We start from the raw sequence: 22,048 nt of genomic DNA on the forward strand, positions 1-22,048 counted from the left end.
GCGGCAGCCGGCCTCTGACCATGCCCCGGTGAGGGGGGCGGACTTCGAGGGCAACTTGTCGCGGACTGCCTGGGCTTAGCCAGCGAGCTGCGAGCGCCGGGGGCCCGGAACTGTGCAGCGCGGCCCGGCGGGGGGCTATCGTCTATGTCTTCTTGGGGCGCCAGGCGGATCGGGGTCTCGTTTTTGCAGGAAGAGCCCGGCGCTGGTGGCTTCAGGTGGCTGCCGCCGCCGCTGCTAGTGCTGTTTCCGCCTCTCGTGCGAGGAGGAGCGGAGACCGGCGATCGGGGAGACCTCCGGGGCAGCGAGGCATCGGACATGTGTCAGCACATCTGGGGCGCACATCCGTCGAGCCCGAGGGGAGATTTGCCGGAACAATTCAAACTGCGATATTGATCTTGGGGGTGACTGTCCCTGGCCGGCTGTCGGGTGGGAGTGCGAGTGTGCGCTCGCTCGCAAGTGTGTGCGTGTTTGTATGTGTGTGTGCCGTGTCGGGCTCTCCCCTTCCCCCCCTGTTTTCCCGTCGAGTGATGCACTTGGAATGAGAATCAGAGGATGGAAATAGTCTGGGAGGTGATTTTTCTTCTTCAAGCCAATTTCATCGTCTGCATATCAGGTATGGGACGCGCTGAAACCCCTGGCGGGTTGGGGTTCTGTTGTGCTGTTGGGAATGTGTGGGATTTTATTGTGTGTAGGCGCTCAAGTAGCCTTGCGGGGTGGGAGGGGAAGGGGGGGGGTGGCAGAGATCCTTTCAGTTCTGAGGGTTTGCTGCCTTGAGAATGAAAAACCTTCTAAGCCCAAGGGTGTGTGTGTGTGTGTGTGTGTGTGTGTGTGTGTGTGTGAGAGAGAGAGAGAGAGAGAGATGGTTATTATCTGTTAGGAGTCCTGGAACATAGAAGGGGTGGGGGATGAGAAACAAGAGGCAGATGGGTGTTGATTTTCAACGGCTTTCCTGCTGAGAACTCTGGCCCCCAAATCTGAGCCTTGGCAACCCCCACCCCCATCCCCTGGTTTTCAAAGTTCCCAAACTCGGAGGTTCCCGGCAGGCAAAATGGACGCAGAGCCCTGCCCTGGTATCTAGGCACTTTCAAGAGACTGCGGGAGGTTGCGGGACTGGAGAGTGCCACCAGCAGGGACGAGAGGGATGTGGAGGTCCTCCGTGCCTTCCCCAAGCACATCAGAACTGGTGGTCTAAAACATGCTAGCATGCCATGCTCCACATCAAGTAAAAGCCAAGCCTGCCTGAAACAACACTCTGTGGGAAATACCACTCTAGACGGTAGCCTTTCCTAATTCCCGGTGGAATGGTAGCTCAGCCTCACTGACCTGAGGCCACTTATGTCAGTCTGTGGTTTCAGGAGTTGATGAGGTGAATCGGGTAGGGTTTGTGCCTGCCTGCCTGTGTGTCTGCGTGTTGGAGGGGATTCTGATTTCCAAGCAGTGTCTTTGTTGGTGCAGGGAGTTGGCTGTGTGGAGGGGAGCCATGAGAAAAAGCCCCAGGATCAGCAGTATTTCCCAGTTCGGTTCAGTGTCTCCTCCCACTGAGAGTGTCTACCCCATTTCCCCTCACACCTGTCATTAAAGTGCCTAGGGTAGGACCCATTCCCAGCGCTCCCCTCAGCCTGCATTCCCTCTGCAGAATTGGGGACTCAGCCAACTTCCCGCTCAAGCCACCAAAAGAGGAGAACAGGAACCTTGCCCCTGTGAGCAGACACGTTTGAGCAGCACTGAGGTGGAGGGACCTGTTTCCTGCATCTTCCCTGGCCCAGCCAATCCCCACCCTCTAAGCTAGTTCTGGTTCTGGATCTTCAAAATCCTTGTCTGTGCACACCCTGAACCTCGTTCCAAATACCACTGCTCGGTGTCAACTTTCTCTTCCTAGGGCAGGAATGGGGAATCTTGAATTCAAAATCATTCTGTTCGGGGCTTTGCCATCAAACTAAGGATTTTGCCTCTGTAATACTTTAGAGACAAGAAAAAGTACCCTGGGACCACCCCAAATCCTCTAGTGGGACCTGTTTTACCCCATTCTGCATCTGAAAGGAAACATTCCCTGGTGACTTGTAAGGGCTGATATCAGTCATATGTCCAGGAATGGACTGGATAGCACCTTAGAAGACCACAGTTTACGTCTTTCTCTTCTACATGTCTATTCCAAACTCTCTCGTTCCTTAATATTTCACTAGTTAGAAAATAGCCTTTCCTTACCTTTCTTCACCATCATAAATAATTTGCAAAGCAGACAAGCCAACTGAGTCCCTTTAAGGTTTACAAAGGGTTAACATGCATTGAGGCTCTGGACCCCCCACAGTCCTTTGTCTCCCACCCCTACCCTGCATTTATTTGGTCAGGCCATTACAAAGGAACCATTTGAGAATGGGTCTGTTCTTAGCTTCCAAAAGAGGCACTAGTGGGCTCCTTATCACAGCTGTACTTGACTTGGTGTATCAGTAACTAAATTGTATAAATACAAGTATTAGGAAGGGGTTATTTCCAACCCAGAAGAGGTGCTATGGAGTATGTGGCCTTTCACATGTATTTGCTAAATGATCATCATTGCTACGTAATGAGAGGATAAAAGTGTAAGCAAAATTGCTAGCTATGAGCCTAAACACAGAAAACTAGGTTAGCGTTCCAAACGCCTAGTTAGGCTCTGCATTAATTTGCGCTGTATGAAGACATTTCGGCAGAGTTGCAACATTATGTACTCTACATTTACACATCCATCAACTTAATTTTCAAAGACTGTACTTTCTCCAGGGCCAAGGTGGCCTCCCTCCTAAAACAACGACACGTTCAGTGGTATCCATGTACGTCCTAATTCTGATTAATAATATAATTATGACTCCCAGTTGCCACCGTTTGGGGGACATCCCCCCCCCCCCCATCGAGCAGCCTTAAGAGGTATAGGTACACCGTGCACTAAGGTTCAATAATTGCGGCTCAGGGAGAGTTTAGTGGGTCTTTCATTTCTGTTTCCATGATTTGCAGTTTTAATTTACTCATGACTGAGCTTTTACCAAAAGGAACATAACCCTCTGATCATAGAACCCACTACATCTTAAATTTAAAAAAATTTAAAAAACAAGGCACCTCTCTTCTATCTTGGGATGAATTACCCTACCCAGTAAACGGGTACTAATTCTTCCTGAGTCACCAGGCATCCGTGATGGATGCATTGGTGGGGTGGACTTCATGACTAGAAAAGGTCAGCAAAAATCTGCAGTGTAAACACTTTACAGAAGGAAAATTTTGGTGGTAGATCTGGCCTATAGTGACTGCATTTCACTTGGTAGCCTTGGCTTTCAGGAACACTCTGGTGCTTAGTGCTTTGTTAACCAAAGATTCCTACCCTCCCCCCTCCCCATTCCCCAAATTAAGCATACCCAAGGCATTTTTTTGCCTGGGCCTGAGTGGCTATATTTGTTAAAATACAGAGCCCTGGTTTTCGTGTATTTGATGGCTCTGCACTCATCACTTGGTTGTGATGAAGCTGTCAACAGAGGGGACTGGGGGTCCCCTTGACCAGGCTTAACTAACTGCTGGGGCTGTAGCATGTGTACCTTCCATTTGAGAGAGCATTTCAATTTTGGCTACTAAAAGGACAGCACAGCTAGGTTTAAGAGGGAATGCCACGATCTGGGAGTTCTGTTCCACATCAGACTCAGATGTCATTTTCCCAAAAGTGTAAGGCAGCGAAAATCTGTGAAGAGGAATGAAGGGGGGGGGGAGAGAGAGAGAGAGGGGGGGGGGGGGGGGAGAGAGAGAGAGGGAGAGGGAGGGAGGGGGGAAGAGAGAGGGAGAGAGAGGAGAACCAGGATGTTTTTTTTCTATGTTAGCAAGAGCACCATTCCAATCTTACAAAAGCAGCTCAGATCAGCGAGAATGAATGCTTAGCAGCACCAGGAGAGAATTTCCAGGTCCAAAGACAGCTGTCGGATTTAATTTCCACAACACATCCTACGTGCCTCTATGTAACTTTACTTTTTTGTCAGTTTATTCATAATAATAGCAATAGCAATTAAAATTATGTGGTGCTTTCACAGGTATTATATAATATTGCACATATTTTAATTCATCTAAGAATTTGTAGGGTAGTTTTATAGATGAGGCAGCCAAAGCCCACAGCAGTTCAGCGTGGAGGGGTCACACCCAGGTCTAACTGAGTCAGAATTCAGTATTTCATTTCTTTTGGGATCAAGAGTTCTTGTAAATGTTTTTTTGTAAGTATTTTTTATTGCGAGGTCTCCAGACTGAAAGAATGAATTATGTGAAATGGATGTGAGTTAGAGAGTTTGGAAGTGAAGGTTTAGGGTGATTGCGGTTCAGGACTAGAAATCAGGTAGCATTCGAGTTGTATATGACTGTCAGTCAAACAGTGGATACTACTACCTGGGTTTGCCACCCGCACCTGATGGTCAGCAATCCCTATAAGCAAGGAATATTTCATACGTTCTTTTCCTAATTGGAAAATTAAAATGGTTCAACTTCTGTGTCTTTATGTGTGGAAAGGGGATCATAGTACCTACCCCACCCCTTCGTGACATGGATTATAACGTATTCAGTGATTTTCACTTAGCACGGTATCTGAGGCACAGGAAGCTTTCAGTAATAGAATTATTTTTTTTCTCCCTCCAAATCAGGCATTGCACAGGTTTGTGAGGCCAGGAAAGAACAGAGCCTTTACCTTCCTTCCTTCAACTTGTTTAAAAGCAAAAGAACATCATGAGCAAGCGAATTTTTTAACACTGAGTATGAATCCTACTTTCAAGGAGGCCTTGGCTTCACAACTTTGAAATGTCTCTTCACTTTCTCATATAAACGAGGTTGGTAGTATTGGGCTTTGGTGCATATTATGAGTAAAACCCACTTTATCTCTTTGAGCCCAGTACTCAGGTGAGGCTTGGAAAGTTTAATAAGTCACCTGGGAACAACGGAGTACTTATTACCCAGGGGGCCATAAGCCTCTTTCTGCTTGTAAATTATAACTCTGTATAAACCCAGCTTTAAAGTGCTTCCAAAATGGCAAACTACGTATGCCGTCAATAGGACTTGAAAGAGAACATTCCGTTACACACAAAAAGAGCCCCACCCCAACAAAGACTACTTATCTGATGATGTTATTGGCAATATGGTTCCTGTAAATGCAGTTTGCCATTTTGATGTCCTATAGCCCAGTCCCTGACAGATACCATCATCACAGATGGGACTTTCTTGTCCGTGAGATGAGAGTCTTTCTGAGTAATATAAAACCCCTGGGGGAGAGAGAAGTGTCAGTGTGGACAGTCATTTTCTTGGGTGGGGAGGAGAGGGGGTTTGATTTGCCATCTTTGGCCATCAGCACCTAACACCTCAACTTTTCACCTTGATTAAGCATTGCATATGTAGCTCTGGGGTTTAGGTCAGGAAGAGATAGATCTAGGTTCCATAAATGTGTATGGTGGCAAGCCTTCATACAAAGAGCATAGAAATTAGAAGACCCACTCTGCAGTCAGACTCTTCCTTAATTACTTCTTTGGGTGAGTCTCTTAGCCTCTTAGAGTCTCAGTTTCCCCTTCTGTAACACGGAAACAATATCCTCTTTGCCCGTTTCAAGGAATTGTTGAGGGAAACATCAGAGGGTGATCCTGAATGTTCTTTGTGTTATGTAAATGTAAAGTACCTGTATCGTTACTGTATTATGGAATGATCCATGCTTAAGGTATAGTTAGAAAGTCAAAGTTGAGGTACATATGCATAATGTAGAGTGGTGTAAAATGATAAGAATAATGCTTGACTGCTAAGATAGAAGAACAAAGTTGTAATGCACAAAGTGTATAGTGATACAAAAACATTAAGAACAATGCCTTGTTGTTTGCTAACGGACATACATGCTGCAGAAGAGAGAAGTCCGGATGCAAAGGAAAAGGAGGATATTAGATAAATGTTGGAGGTTGGGGAGAAGGGATGGAGGGGACCACATCATCCAAAGGAGAGGAGAAGGAATGAGTGATGTAGAGTGAAGACAGTCCCAGTTGGAATAAAAGGTTCACTTTTATGGCAAGTTGGGATGAGCTCACATTGGGAGCTATTGAATTGAGAGAATGTAGAGTGCCTTCAGATATTTAATTACTTCATGATTTTTATTTTTTTTTTATTATGGATCTTGGCATGCCTTCAATGGACTGAACTTGGTTAAAATTTGTGTGAAATCCTAACATTTCTTTGGGTTGTAAGTCTGTGTTGCAAGTCTCCAGCCACTGCTGCACTTTGCATGGTTTGTAGCCTATTTGGGATTGTAGATGGTTGAGTTTGGGGAGACTGCAGCTTTCTCGTCTGTAAAATGGTTGATTCCCCAAGGTTGTTGATCCTACAGTGTAATTGTCACTTACTATTTGTAAAATGCCAACATGGTGTCCGGAATACATTTACCGTGGGCCAAGTGACACCTGTCAAAGGGGAGTAAGTATAGGCCTTGGAACAAAGAGAGGCCTGTACATAATAATCCTCCCTTTGGCCTTTCTCCCTGTGTGTGGTCTTAGAGAACATCTTTAAGCTCTCGGAGCCTCTGTAAAATCTATAAAATGAGGATTGGAAAAAATATGCTTAAGATCCTGCCCTGGTGCCTAACATGTAGTGGTCACTCAGTGAACTAGAGCTACTCCTGTAAAATCACCATTGGCATCAATAACTTGTCACTTGTTATTGACACCTTGCACCTGTGCATGTGAATTCCAGTGAACAACTCAGTCATTTCTTTAGTGTTCAGCAAAACAGGATTGCCAGCTAGCTTTGTGTCAGGCATAGGAATCACAAAAATGAACAACACCTGGTCCTTAGTACTTACAAGATGGTACCTGCCAGGGGATAGAGTTGGGCACAAAGTGCTGTGGGAGGGTAAAGAAGGAGCAGTTAACTCTTGTTGGTGGATACCAGTGGGGGAGGGAAGGATTCATAGAGGAGAAGACATTTGAATAAGGCTGGAAGAATACATGAGATTTCAAAAGAATAGAAAGGAAAAGGCACGCAAGGAGGCAAGGATAGTCTGCCAAAAAAACCCAAGAAAGTATCAGAAGGGCTTCAAACTGGGCATGGGGAGTGGCTGGGCCGGAGTAAGTGACTAGAGACAGGGCTGGAAGAATAACCTGGGGCCAGTGTGAAGGGGGCTTGAAAGCCAAGATAAGAAGTTTAGACTTTATCTTTTGTTATGAGGAGCTAAAGTGGAGGTAAGGAAAAGGACATAAAAAAGGTTTATGTGCAATTCTTTTTAAACTTTGATCGCAATAAGCAATAACTTAGAAACCCCATTCCTTGTCTTCTTGTCAGCCTTTATTCTTGCTCACAAAACCCATTTAAGAAATACTGGTCTAATAGATCAATTAGGCCATTAATGGAACATTCTGAGTGACAGACCTTAAAAAAGAAAAAAAAGTCAGTTGTCCTATCTGTTATGGACCTGATTTACCCTAATCTTTGAGATTTGGTATTTTCATGTGGAGGAAATGCAAATGTCTCCAATTTTGTACTTGAATAACAATGATAACATTAACAGTGATGGCTTTAACATTAGAGGCAGGCTAAGAGAAGTGAATCATCCGTGCACGCTTTTGTGCTGTTGAAGATCATGCACCAAGCAATAGATTCTCTAGTTGACATGAAACGGATGCTTGACGCACTGCAAAGCATTTTCTAGCCGTTTTCCCTTATTCCACTCTGCACTCCTACTTCCAATAGACTCTGTTCACTTGGGAGGGTATCCTCATGGCCCACTAAATTATATACCCATTTTACCCTCTCAAAGGTCCAGTTACCGTAGAGCAACTATAGAGACCTAAAACGAAATGGCTTCCTTTGTCCACTTAATCACTCGGCATTTATGGAGGGTGCACTATGCGTGAGGTCCTGGGGATCCTACAGGAATGAGTCAGACATGGACCTTTCCCTCCAGCAATTCACAATCCAGTAAGAGACCAATTTAAAGAATATTAGTAGTTACAGCAGAATCTGATAAGTATTGAGAAGGGACATCTGACTCATTCTGGGGGTGGGAGGGAGGGAGGAAAGGAGTGTGAAACGATTCTTGGGCCGAGTCTCGAGAATGGAAGATTTTTGCCGACTGACCAGGAGGAGTGTAACGGGGGGAAGGGTGATCACGGGAAAGAGCATTTGCAAAGGCAGGAGTATTAGATAAGACGCGATGAATGCAGGGGCTGTCAAGAGGTCAATACGGCAACCACTAGAGAGTGGGGTGTGATGGATGAGGTTGAGATAGAGGAGGTTGGGGAGATAGGATTCCAATAACAGTAACACCTTGCAAGCAAAAATTGTCAGTGAAAACCACCCTTGCGCCTCTCAGTGGAGGGGAGGCGTCCTTTAAAGGCCCAAGAAGTAGCTCTAGCTTACATCTTTCTTTTCATTAGGAACAGATGAGTCAGGGTTAAAGCTTTGAACCCGCTCTGCTTCATTTGGCCCAGATCACTGGTTATTTTCCAGTGTCACCTGTAGTTCCAGGTGGCTTCCCAGAAGCTTTTGAAATAAGCCAGATATACATTGCAGAATTTATCTCCTGACTTAGTTTGCCCCATGTGTTTCTACCCTAGGAAAAAGCCAGAACCCACTGGCTGACTCTGGAGTGGGCAGTATGCTAATTGTCATCTTATCGTCTTTGATAATCGAGTCTTCCCTCTACCTTTTTGCAGTTTTCTGTCTCATAAAACCCTACACAAAGCTTTGGAGGATTTCCATCGTGCAGGGGTTGGGGTGGGGAGCTGTAAGTGGTAAGAGATGGTCCACGATTGCCTTTTTAAGAGAGCCATAATTGCTTTTTATTAGCAGGATTGGTCTGGTAATGGGGTAGCCAGTGTTTGGGCTTGATTACATTTGCATTAAGGTACCATCAGGATGGCAGTGGAGAGATTATCCGTGGCTGTGAAGGAGACAGCCTGCAAGTGCCTTTTCCTCCTCATGTGGGAGAGGTGTGACCTTTGTCACAGTAAATGCAGAATTAATCTTTAACTTTGTCCAATGCTTCATGCCCCGTGGCTGAAGGGGCTGGCGGTAGGAAATGAAGCCTGTGACTTTCAGGTGAAGTTTTCCAGAGCCAAGTCCTGCTGGTTTCACAACACATTTGGCAGCAGTGCTAGAATTGGAATAAACACACTTACTGAAGGATATGAGTCAACATATTCCCCTTCCGCTGCCCCCTCTTCCTACCACACACAGCTACCTTTCACCCTCAAGGAAAACAGTTTTGATGGCAGCGTGTATTGAGTCAGCATAGGCCATTCTTCCTCTGTGAGGTTGGGATAATAATGAATGCTTCATGGGATTCTTGAAATGAACAAAAAAGGGACATATCTGGGGGAGGGCTCTGCCCCCCACCCCTAGCGTTTAACATGTCAGTTCATTCATTAACAAAATGTTAGTGAATGCCTCCTTTGAGGGAGGCACTCGGCCAGGCAATGTAGTGAACAAATCAGCCGTGATCTTTGCCCTTATAGAATGTATGGTAGTTGATACATAAATATCGTGGGGTTTCCCCCCATTGTTCAACCCAGTGCCTTGCATTTAGTAGATGATCAATAATGAATGATTGGATTATTACATAAATGAGTAACAAGGAGTAGGGTTAGAATGGTTTTCTTGCTTTTGTGGGAGAGTGGGAGATAAGATGTGAGGCCAGGAGGGAGGAGAGATGAAGAAGATCTCTGTTGGCTGCCCTTTGGCTTCTACCTCATGGGGGTCTTTGAGCGTGCGGAGCCGACTGGAACCTTCCCAGGGAGCCATATATTTGATAGCTTCCTATTTTCTTCTCAGACTGAACTCATCTCTGCATTTGACAAACCCACTGTTGGCTGTTTACAATGTATTTTGGCTCCTTTGTGTTGATTCCACACTGTAACACCTGCACCAGGAAGACTGAGGATCAGCGGATGTGTTGTTGTTCCTTTCTCCGTGTCGTCTCTGTTCCCGTTAAAGGAGTTTGCTTAGGATATGGCATGTGCTTGTTGGATTCCAGTTTGCGAGAAGCCAGCACTTGAGAAAGCTCACTGCCCTATAGCATTGCACTAGAGTGCTTTGGGGGAAAAAGCCCACCCAGTCTTTATTCTGGGTGCAGACTAATACAGAAAATGACTCTGGTTCCTAAGGTGTTTCCAGTCTTGTATCAGAGACCTTGACTTCTCCCTCTGGCCTTCTGTAACCGAACCACTAGTTCTTACCAGCGGGGAGACTCTGGGGCCCAGAAATGGAAAGAACTGGCTGCACGTTCTGCTTAGAATCTTCTAGGTGATCTCCAGAGCTGCGGGGAAATGCTCAGTTAGATGGTTTGTTGTGGTCAGTTTGCTTGTTAATTTAATTTCGAAAAAAAAAAAAAAAATTAGGGCCCCTAATTTTAAAAAGGCCACTCCTATTAACTTCTCCGTAGATATATGGAGATTATACTAGTAGTTAGAAAGCGAGGCATCTATGAGTAATCAGTCGGCTTCTGCTGTATGGCTCGGGTGTGAATAAGAATGTCAGTGGATGGCTGACTCTTATAATCACTGTGATGAGAGCAGCTCTAAGTCCCAGAGGCTCAAATCCCGGTAGAATGACATATAAAGTAGTGAAGTCATTATTTTTTGTGTCTGTAATAGACTCCATCCCTGTTTTTCCACTGTGTTGAAGACGTTCTGTGCGGTCTTTGAAGGGCTGTGCTGTGGCTAAGTGAGAGTCGTATGCATTTTAATTGCATGGGTTGGTGCACCCCCCTCCCTTTTCTTTCCTCCTGCTCTTAGAACTGCTGAAATTACGGCTTGACTGAGCCAGGTAAAGTCTTGTAATGTGCCCCATCTGAAGGTAAGACGTGCTGAACAAATTAATGAATGAGAGTTGTGTTTGTGCATTTGCTGTTTGGGCTGAAGGCGTGTTCAACTGAAACGCTCCTCCTTGATCAGGGTTCCTTGCAAGTTGGGGACTGTGTGTGCAGGTTTTCAGCGTCACAGATGTGAGTGATGGTGGAAGTCATTGAGTTCCTTTTAATGCAAAATCACAGCATCAAAGGAAATTGCGAAAAACGAATGGATTCCTTATAGACTAGGTTTTTATTTACCAAAGTTTGCAATTACAACATTTTCAACCTTAAATCTTTATAGTTTTTTTAACTCTACATTGTATCTGAAGTATTTCCCTGTTTGCTTCCTCACTATGTTAGTTCAAGAAATCCTAGACTTTGTGACAGATAAACACCAAAATCTTGGTGACCTAACACAATAGAAGCTTACTTCCTGCTCACATTAATTGGCCGTTGGTGTCAATGCGTGTGTGTGCACGTGCATGTATAAGGTGCATATGGCCATGGTGAGGGGGGAGGGATGGAAGGGAAGGAATCTTGTCTTTGTGGTGACTTGGAAGTCTCCAGGCTGACAGAGGCTCTGCTCTCTCTAGGGTAGGGTTTCCAATGCTGTCCTAGGTCAGTATCAGCAAATGGAGCAGAAGGAGAAGGATCGTGGGAGAGGTTTTATGGGCTTAGCAGGAAAGCTGTGTGCATCACTTATGGTCAGACACATGGCCCCATCTTATTGCCAAAGAGCTTGGGAATTGCACCCTAGTCTTGTGTCCAGGAGCAGAGGGACAGCGGTTTGGCGAACCATTAGTTGGTGTCTGTCGCTTTAATGTTCATGACTTTCTTTATAATATTTCCATGTAACTTATTCATCTAAAATAGCATCATTTATATTTATCTTTTTCCCTGTTTTTGAGATCTAGGTTTCTACGTTTGGCCATTTTGGGGGGGCGTATGTTTTGTTTTGTTTTGTTTTTTGTCTATAGAGATATGTTTTTAAGTTCTTATTTAAATTCTAGTTAGTTAGCATTTAAATTCTAGTTAGTTAGTAATATTAGCTTCAGGTATACAGTATAGTGATTCAATGCTTCCGTACAATACCCAGTGCTCATCATAACACCTGTTTCTTACCCCCCATCACCTGTTTCTCCCACCTCCCCCTCCCACCTCTCATTGGTTTGTTTTGTATGATTAAGACTCTGTTTCTTAGTTTGCCTCTCTCTCTCTTTTTTTTCCCTTTTGCTCATTTGTTTTGTTTCTGAAATTCTATTTATGAGTGAAATCATATGGTGTTTGTCTTTCTCTGACTGACTTATTTTGCCTAGCATAATACTCTCTAGTCCCATCCACATCATTGCAAATAGGAAGGTTTCATTCTTTTTGATGGCTGAGTAATATTCTGTTATATATATATATTCTGTTATATATATATACTGAGTATATATTCTGTAATATTCTGTTATATATATATGTTATATATGTATGTATATGTATATATGTATATACATATATATAAAAACAAAACAAAACATATATATAAACAAAACATATATATATAAACAAAACATATATATATAAACAAAACAAAACAAAAAATATATATATATAAACAAAAACAAAACATATATATAAAACAATATATATACATGTATATATGTATATATATACATATATATAAACAAAATACATATATATATAAACAAAATATATGTATATACATATATATATAAACAAAACCCATATATATATATATAAATATATATATATATTTATATATATATAACCTATATATCACATCTTCTTTATCCATTCATCTATCAGTGGACACTTGGGCTGTTTCTGTAATTTGGCTATTGTTGATAATGCTGCTATAAACATCAGGGTGCATGTATCCCTTTGAATTAATGTCTCTGTATTCTTTGGGTAAACACCTACTCGTTCAGTTGCTGAATCATAGGATAGTTCTACTTTTAACTTTTTGAGGAACCTCCATACTGTTTTCCAGAGTGGCTGCACCAGTTTGCATTCCCACCAACAGGGCAAGACGGTTCCTTTTTCTCCACATGCTCATCAGCACTTGTTTCTTGTGCTTATTTTAGCCACTCGGACAGGTATGAAGTGACATCTCACTGTGGTTTTGGTTTGTATTTCCCTGATCATGAGTAATGTGGAACATCTTTTCATGTGTCTGTTAGCCATCCGTATATCTTCTTTGGAAAATGTCTATTTGTGTCTTCTGCATACTTTTCAATTGTTCTTTCGGTGTTGAGTTTTGTAAGTTCTTTATATATTTTGGATACTAACCCTTTATCAGATATGTCATTTGCCAATATCTTCTCCCATTGCTTAGGTTACCTTTTAGTTTTATTAATTATTTCTGTCTCTTTGTAGAAGCTTTTTATTTTGATGAAGTTCCAGTAGTTTATTTTGGCTTTTATGTCCCTTGCCTCAAGAGACATATCTAGAAGGCGGTTGCTATAACTGATGTCAAAGAGGCATATATATTTATTTATATTGAATTATTTCTTTAAAATCATCCCTGTATTGTGATAAATGGATAAAACAGTATGAAGTTCTTTGTGGTTTGACCATATTACATCTTTAAGTAATGCACAACCTTTTTATAAGTCTCCAGAAGTACACCTAAATTCCTTGAGAAAGTCAACAAGTATGTAGAACAGTGATTAAACTTTCAAAAATCCTTTCACCAGTGGCCCACCCCGGAAACTATTAGACAAAACCCAAATAGCTTTGGTATTCAAAATGTTGTTCTGCTCAATAAGTCAGATCAGACACAGGAAACCATGGTTAAGAACAAGCAAATCACTATCCTAAATCCAGAATTTTGAGACTTTTTAAAAACAATGTTTATTTATTTATTTTGAGAGAGAGCGCGCGCGTGAGAGAGCGCGTGTGTGCATGTGTGTGTGAACAGAAAAGGGGCAGAAAGAGAGAGGGACAGAGAGAGAATCCCAAGCAGGCTGTGCACTGTCAGTGTGGGCTCGATTCCATGAACGGCAAGACCTTAACCGAGCTGAAATCAAGAGTTGGACACTTAATGGACTGAGCAACCCAGGCGCCTCCAGAATTTTGAGACTTCTGGAATATTTTTCTAATAACATATTTCTATAAATTGTACAGAAGAACATATCAGGTGGATGGCAGCAAAGATTAATGGGATGGAAGTTAGAAAATGTTGATGTGAGTGCTGCTACCAGCACTGTGGTCTGGAGGAAGTCGTTTTACTGGCCTGGGCCCCAGTTTTTTCCATTTAAACAGGGACACTGGACAGGTAATTTCTAGGTCCCTTTCCAACTCGGAATTTTATAATGTTAAGAGGCTTTTACCGAGAGTTATCCAAGTTTACTGTCCAGTTGTCCAGTGATGCTAAACTTTCCCAGTTTGGGAAACGTTAAGGCAGAAAAATTGCAGGAAGAACTTTCATGACAGTGAGTAGGCGGGAAAGTGGCAAATGATTTCAAAGATGGACAAGTATAAGACAAGGGGTGATAAGAGAATAGCCTGAACTATGCTTGTAGAAAGATGACCTTATAGCCCTCTAGTGAGACCCTTGGAAAGACTCAAGTGGGCATCATTGCTTCATAAAAGCATATACTGAAAACCATGTGGTCCATATATTGGAGTCTTAGAATTTCACCTCTTGTTTTGTGACCTTGGGAAGTCACTTAAAATCTCTAAGTAATCCTCAGTATCCTCTTTCATAGACTGGAAGCAATAACATCTATAACATCAGTTAAGAGAGACTGAAATTTTAAAACGCAGCCTAGTGCTTAGCACATAGGATATACTTGATAAATGGTTTCGTATTGTTATGGCTGAAGCTAGAAGAACAAAAGATGTTGGGCAAAATTAGGAAGGAATTTGGCAATATCATGTAAAACATGGGGATTAAATGAGCCAATTCATGTGAGTGTTTAGCACAATGCCTGCACATAACATATAATCAGTTGAGGTTGGTTGAATCTGATTCACCAGGGGAAAGCTAGGATATTTGGGGAATATTTTAAAGGTAATAAGAAAGAAGACAATCATGTCTTTTTCATAAAATGATCTTCAGAGGCAATCTACTGAGTCTGGCTCACATTTTTTTTAATAATTAAAAAAAAATGTGTATTTAATGCCACGTCCTTTTCATTCTACAACTAGGGTTTAGACTTATCAAGGCCTGTATATAGGTATATGATCTCATGGAATCCAGTAAATATTTGGCCTTGAGATTGGTGGCATAAACAAATCCCTGTGTCAGGAATTTGCTCATAGATTTTCTTGCTTGATGTAAATGTTGGCTTATTGGCCAGAGCAATAAAGAAATGAGGTATTAGGATCTAATCCATTTATGATAAAAGGTACAATATTTACATCTTCTAAAACTATCCCTTGCTCGTTTTTTACTGGAATTTGGTTATTCTGTTTTCTTTTCATTACTCAGTCTTGCCAGGTTCCCCAACCACTAATTTATGCAGATGGTAACCTTGACTATGTTTTTTCAACAAATTTGCAACATGAAATGATAGTTCTGATTTATGCTTCATAGCCACTCGAGAGAATGATTTTTAAAATGATAATTAAATGCTGAGCTATTCCTGGGATTGCGACATGGTTCCCTTTCAAATATATCTGATCTGAGAATTTCAACAAAAGGCATAAAAGAAAAACTAACAAGAAATTTGACAGATGACAAAGGCTGTCTTGATGTTAAGTAAAGAGAAGCAAACTGTGACCTAAGCATGTGTGTCTCTAGGGAGCCAGCTTGGGAGCTTTTCTGAGTGGGTGTTTTTGTGGGATTCTCCCCACCACCCCCCTCCCCCAGTCACGTTGGTAGGGGCTGGATTACAATGGAGAATGTGCAGATTAATGGCCTGTTGGGGCTAATCCACTAAACCCCTACTCCTGTTTCTCTTAAATTGATTGAGTTTCGAGGAGCTGATGATACACCCACACCTGATACTAGAGCCCCATGAATTAATGAGACCTGCTAGCTTAATGTGCACATAAGCAAGAATCGCTGACTTCATGGGACATACCTCCTTTTTGCACTAGGAAATTCTTTTATTAATTGCATTTAGTTCCCAATGTGTTGTTTCATAACCTTTTTTTCTGAGAATATTTTTACATGATTACATTTTAAAATTATAACCCTAATATAACCCAATTTTTAAGAGAAGACTAGAAGAGGAAACAGATTACCTATAATCCCATAACCTGAAAGTAACTATTATGAATAGTTTGTTCTCCTGTAAAATTTTATTTATAAGCGGTTTTAGTTACTTGAAATTTTATTCCACTATTCTGTTTGAGCAAGAGGCACATGAGATAAATGCATGGTTTGTGTGCATTAAAGCAGGTCCTGCCTAACATGTAGACCAAACCAATATGAAAATAATTATGTACGTGGATGGATAGATGTGGGATTGATGAAAATCACAATTTCATGCTAAATTAGTGAACTCACATCAGATGAACTTTGAACAGAATTTAAATTTCTAAATCTTCAATTATGAATCTGTTGCTCTTGAAAAAAATAATTAGGAAGATAAAAAGATGAGACATGCAATCATAGTATTGGGGATTTTTTGAGTAGGAAACATTTGGAAGAGACAATTTAGAAATGAGGTTTTAAAAAATACATCATTTAACTATTAAAACACAGAAATATGTTTGAATGCACCGGGAAACTATTTGAGAGAGTGATTTTAAAGCTTACAGACAGACAGACAGACCTAGGTTTAAACCCACACACTGCCTCTTCCAACCTGGAAGGCTTTGGGGATGTTGACTTTTCCTGCATCTGTTTTCTAATCTGTAATATGGGGATAAAAAGAACCACCTCAGTGATTTTTTTATGTGTGTTAAATGGCATTATGAAAGTAAAGCATTTAGTATGTCGTTATTGGCCATATAATAATGGCTTAATAAAGGTGGCTCATTAGTAACATCATGTTCATAACATGGGAGATGAGGCCAGTCACATGGTCTTTGAAAAGGAGGAGGATTCTTTGAGTTACCTCCTTTGTAAGGAACATTGCAGTAGAAGTTCAGAAACTTCATACCCCCCGCTGACTCCACAAGAGTTCACACTGTTAAAAACCGATGTTTAAAAGTCGTCTGTAATACTCCGTAAACACCTTTCCAGCTTTGCTCCAACTTGGCTGCTCTCTATTCCTCGAATGCATTTTGCCCATCCTTACCTGTGCTGTTGTTCGTGTTGTGTTTCCCCACCTGGTTTTCAACCACCTGAATCTTGCCCATGTCACACGTTCAGCCGGAGGGCTCCTTCTCTGTGAAGGCTGTTGTGATCCCGCAAGTTGGAAGTCCTCTCTTGGTTCTTTACACCCCATTGACTCTTCCAGTCTTCAGTGCTACTCATCACTGACCTGACTTGCTTCCTCTGTCAGATGGAAAACTCACCGTGGTCAAGAATTGTCTAGTCTGCTTGTGTGTTCTGTTCTCACTCCTAGCACAGCATGCTGGTTGGGTGGGTTTTACTCCCCAGTCTGTAGTGATAATTGCAAGATTATTTGCAGATATGCTGTGTAGTGTTTGTTGACTTAAGTTGTATTACCTCTTTCTGCCTAGTCCCTCTTAGAGATACTACCACTTAGGACAGGGCTCAGCACACAACGGCCTCTGGGCCAAATCTGGCTTGCCGCCTTGCATTGTAAAGGAAGTTTTCTTGGAACACAGCCATGCTTGTTCATTCATTTGTCTCTGGCTGTTTTTATACAGCAACGGACTTGAGTAGCTGCAACAGAGACTCTGTTCCCTGAAATGCCTGAAATATTTAGTGTTTGGCCCTTTACAGGAAAAGTTTGCAACCCCTTAATGCAAACAATTAATTTGAATACTTCCTAACAGGTAGAATAAGAAACCAGGTGCCCGGGCAATCTGTTTTTTTCAATGAAAGATTAAATTATATACAAAATGTTAAAAAAAAAAAAAAGTTTTTAAAGCCTTGAGGTTTTTGAGCGACAGGATTATCTTGACTTTCGTAGGTATCTTAGCAGTCTCTACCCCCCCCAGGGGGTTCCTTAAGCACCTACCACTGTCAGAAACCAAAAAGTAACTCTTATTTTGTGATGAGTTGGATTTGTAAAGCCTTCTTTACTGTCAGAGGAGCTTGGAGTAGCTGTGGCCCTGCCCAGACAAACATTCTGAGGGGAAGCCACTGTCCCCTAAGGGATGGTTCCTGCCGGGGATGGCAGCTTGGCAGGGAAGGAGCAAGCTTTCTGTGAGCACCTTCTGCCACCAGTCCTTTGAAAAAATAACCCTCCTCTTTAGGGAATGTGAAGGTCAGACCACATTCAGAAATAAGAACATCACCTGGAAAGGCAAGCAATTTTAGGAATGACAACCTGAAAAATCAAACCTTTCCCCATGACGATTAAGACAGGCCAGACACATAACCTGAGCCATGATCAGTTTCTGCACTTGGACGGGAGCATTTTCTCCCAAATAACAAGCCGAATGAGTTCTGCTGGGCTCTGGGAGATGGTTGCCGTCCTCCCTGGACAGATGGGGAAATTGAAGTCAAGATGCAGAGGCTTAGCCTGGCCACAGAGGGAGTGGGTTCTGGCATTCCCAGCTCTTAGACCTGACATTTGCACTGAGAAGCCACTAAAGCAGATTTCAGAATGTTGCTTGACACGGGCTCTTTGGGACTCTAGAGCAGGGCTTGGCAAACAGTGGCCCACAGACCAAAGCCAGCCTGCTGGCTGTTTTTATAAAGCCGGGAGCTAAAAATGATTTTTACATTTTTAAATGAATTCGATAAAAACAAAAGAAGGAGAAGATTTCATGAAACGTGAAAAATATACAAAACCACATTCTGATCCATAAATAAAATTGTATCAAAATCTGGCTACACCCATTCATTTATATATTAGCTACCTATCCTCTGTGGTGGCTGCCTCTGCATTACAATAGCAGACCTGAGCCTATAGTATTAGAGCCTGTATGTAGCCTTCAAAGACTAAAATACTCTCTGGCCCTTCACAGAAAAAAATCTTGCCAACCCCTGCTCTAGTGTGCCTATAATGTAATAATTAAAACCAGCTTTACCAAAGTGTACTGTATATAAAATGTACTCATTTGTTTTATTTTATTTAAAAAATTTTTAATGTGTATTTATTTTTGAGAGAGAGAGAGAGAGAGACAGAATCTGAAGCAGGCTTCAGGCTCTGAGCTGTCAGCAGAGAGCCCGACGTGGGGCTCGGACTCATGAACCGCGAGATCATGACACGAGCTGAAGTGGGATGCTTAACTGCTGAGCCTCCCAGGCGCCTGTAAAATGCATTCATTTTAACTCTGCTGTTTGGTGCGTTTAGGGAAGGAATATAGTTACGTAACCACCATAACCATCAAGCTACAGAACATTTCAATCATCCCCCTAATTTCCTTGTGCCCCTTTCGAGTCAGTCCTCTCTGAGTTCATCCTTGAACTCAAGCAACTGCAGATCTGATCTCTGCCAATAGCATCAGCTTTTAAATGTCTGTTTCCTGAGCATTTGAGAACACTAGAGACCACAAGAAGGTGGTGGTTGGGGATGTGTGAAAACAAGTTGATTTTATTCTTCCATGTGAAAATGCCTTAACTCTCTACAAAGACTCACTCCAGACAACTCCTTCACTGTTTGTAGCTAACAGGCATGGTGCGAAGAGCTCTCCGCCTATCATCTCATTTATTGGTTTTACCTTTATAAGGGAGTGCTTGCCCATCTCCCATTTTATTGATCAGGGCAACCAGGCTAACTTGCTGAAGGACATACAGCTGATAGGATGTAGCTTAAGATTTGAACTCTGATATGTCTGGATCCAGAGCTTGAGCTCAGTGGCATCCCATACACTTACTCAGTATTGTCTGCAAACCTGCTTGGAGGTGTCAGCACTTGATAGAGAAAGCTCAGAGAGTTAAGTGACCATTCCCAAGTCACCCAGCTACTCACTGCCAGAGTCAGGATTTGAACTGCTAACGGCAAGCAAAAGGCAGAGAGCAGAGAGCAATTGAAAAAAATGTTATTTTGAAAGATCAAAATCCCCCGTCCTACAAAGGGGTGAACTAAGAGCCCCGGGTGGGCGTGCTGTAGATAATGCAGGGGTGAGGGTGGCGGTGGGTGAGAGGAAGTCTTAAGCCAGATGTACTTTTGTTTTCTAAACTAATGGATATCCCAAGACCATGTAATTTAATATAAATAAGTAATGGTGGTAAAGCATTTTGAAAAACACTGAAGGGTACTTCCGTGCTGACCAACATTAATAATCAAAATCTCTTCCTGTTCCCTTACAAACAGCATTATATCTACCTTGGAGGAGGTGAAAAGAGCATAGTCTCCGAGTCCAGCTACGTAGAGTATTCCCTTTCGGTCCTCCTCCTCACCCCTTCTATGATAAAGAATGGTGCCGTTTACCAACCCCTAGTTAGAATGATGTCACAGCATTTCTTCAAGAGCCCTTTTACTAAGTACTCAGCCCTTAAAAGGCACCCCAAACAATTCTTTGTTGTCCCCATTTTCTAGGAACACTCCCAGCCTCTCTTCAGGCTCTCCTTATAACCTAAGACCGGAGGCTGTGTCCACTTGAGGTTCTTAGTTTGAAATAACAGAACCCTTTTCAGACTCAGGCAAGCAGACAAGATGTTCATTAAAGCATTTGAGGTGCTCAGAATCTATGAGTGAGCCAAAGAATTGGACTTGGAGGGTAGACTTACAAGAATGTACTATAGGATTGTTCTAGAAAGCACTCCTCCTCTTGCCACTACTGGGCAGAGATAGTCAGATCCCTTCACTGATGTGGAGGAGTCACTAGGCACCACTGGTGGCCATAGAGCTGGACACTTTTGCCATCAGCATCACCAGAAAATGGATGCTCCTTCCTCATACTGCTAACTTCAGAACTGAAGAGTCTGGCATCCCAGATTGGACAGCTTCAGTCACATGCCTATGCTTTATTAAAAGCAAAGTTCAGGATTCTGCCTGGGCAGGATTGAACACTAAAGGCAGGAAGTACTCCAAACACAGTGGATTGGTTGGGTAGGTTGAATAATGACCCCCACCAAAGTTGTCCACATCCTAATCTTGGGAGCCTGTGTATGTGTTACCATATACAGTAGAAGGGACTTTGCATATATGACCAAGTTAAGGATCTTGAGATAGGGAGATTCTCCTGGATTATCCAGGAAGGCTCAGTGTAATCACAAGAGTCCCTATAAGAGAGAGGCAGGAAGATCAGAGTCAGAAAAAGGAGATGTGATAATAGAAGCAGAGGTTGAAGTGATCTACTTTGAAGAAGGAGTAAGGGGGCTGTAGGCTATACAATGCAGAAGGTCTCCAGTGGTTGGAAAGGCCCTGGAAAGGCTCCCCTGGGAGTCTCGACAACTAACACAGGCCTGTTGACACCTTGATCTTGACCCCATAACACTCATTTCGGACTTCTGAGCTCCAGAAATATTAAGATAATAAATTTGCATTCCTTAAAGCCAGTAAGTAGTAATTTGTTACAGCAGCAATAGGAAACTAATACACATCAAAAAAGCATTCAAAAGGTGGTAGGAGATTAGAAAGCATGACAGATGTCCAGCACAGCACCACAGAAGGAAGGCTAGAAAGATAGTTTCCCTACATCCTATTCATAGGTCACATCTCTCCATTTTTTTGAGAGTGTTTCACCAGAATCCTGAAGCTAGGTTGGGTGAACAAGTTGAGTAATTGCTTGTGATTATTCATCTTGTTCCCCTACTTTATTCATTCCGTGATTTACTCAGCAAATGTCCCGTTATTAAATTAACATTTACTGGAGCTAAGTGCCAAGAACTGTGAAAGATATTATGGTCATAAAAGCAAATACAAGAATAAGACTTTGAGCTAACATTTGAGATGCTCATGGACACTGGATTAAGTTTAACCAATTTTCAGTCGTCTCTACATATCAAATCCCACTAAAAACTTACATTAAGGTGATTTTGAAGAATGGGAATTAGGATGTCCTAGTGACTTCAGAAGAGGAGCCCCAACAATTTATGGATAAGACATCATAATTGGAATAACTAATTAAAAAAAAAAAAAAACAGTAATCCCTAGGGGCGCCTGGGTGATTCAGTGGGTTAAGCATTTGACTTCGGCTTAGGTTGTGATTTCGTGGTCCATGGGTTTGAGCCCTGCGTCGGGCTCTGTGCTGACAGCTCAGAGCCTGGAGTCTGCTTTGGATTCTGTGTCTCCCTCTCTCTCTGCCCCT

General features: G+C 42.4%; 1 protein-coding gene across 1 annotated transcript in view; it reads left to right on the forward strand.

Annotated features, from left to right (window-relative positions):
- Nucleotides 1–505: 505 nt before the first annotated feature.
- Nucleotides 506–22,048, forward strand: part of CA10 (carbonic anhydrase 10) — a 487,496-nt gene continuing 465,953 nt past the window's right edge. Inside the window, exon 1 of the mRNA XM_045488338.1 lies at nt 506–613. Coding sequence (XP_045344294.1) covers nt 553–613 — 61 coding nt within the window. The 5' untranslated portion in view covers nt 506–552. The remainder of the gene's footprint in view (nt 614–22,048) is intronic.

This window comes from Leopardus geoffroyi, chromosome E1 (genome assembly GCF_018350155.1).
Source record: "Leopardus geoffroyi isolate Oge1 chromosome E1, O.geoffroyi_Oge1_pat1.0, whole genome shotgun sequence".
Classification (NCBI taxonomy): domain Eukaryota; kingdom Metazoa; phylum Chordata; class Mammalia; order Carnivora; family Felidae; genus Leopardus; species Leopardus geoffroyi.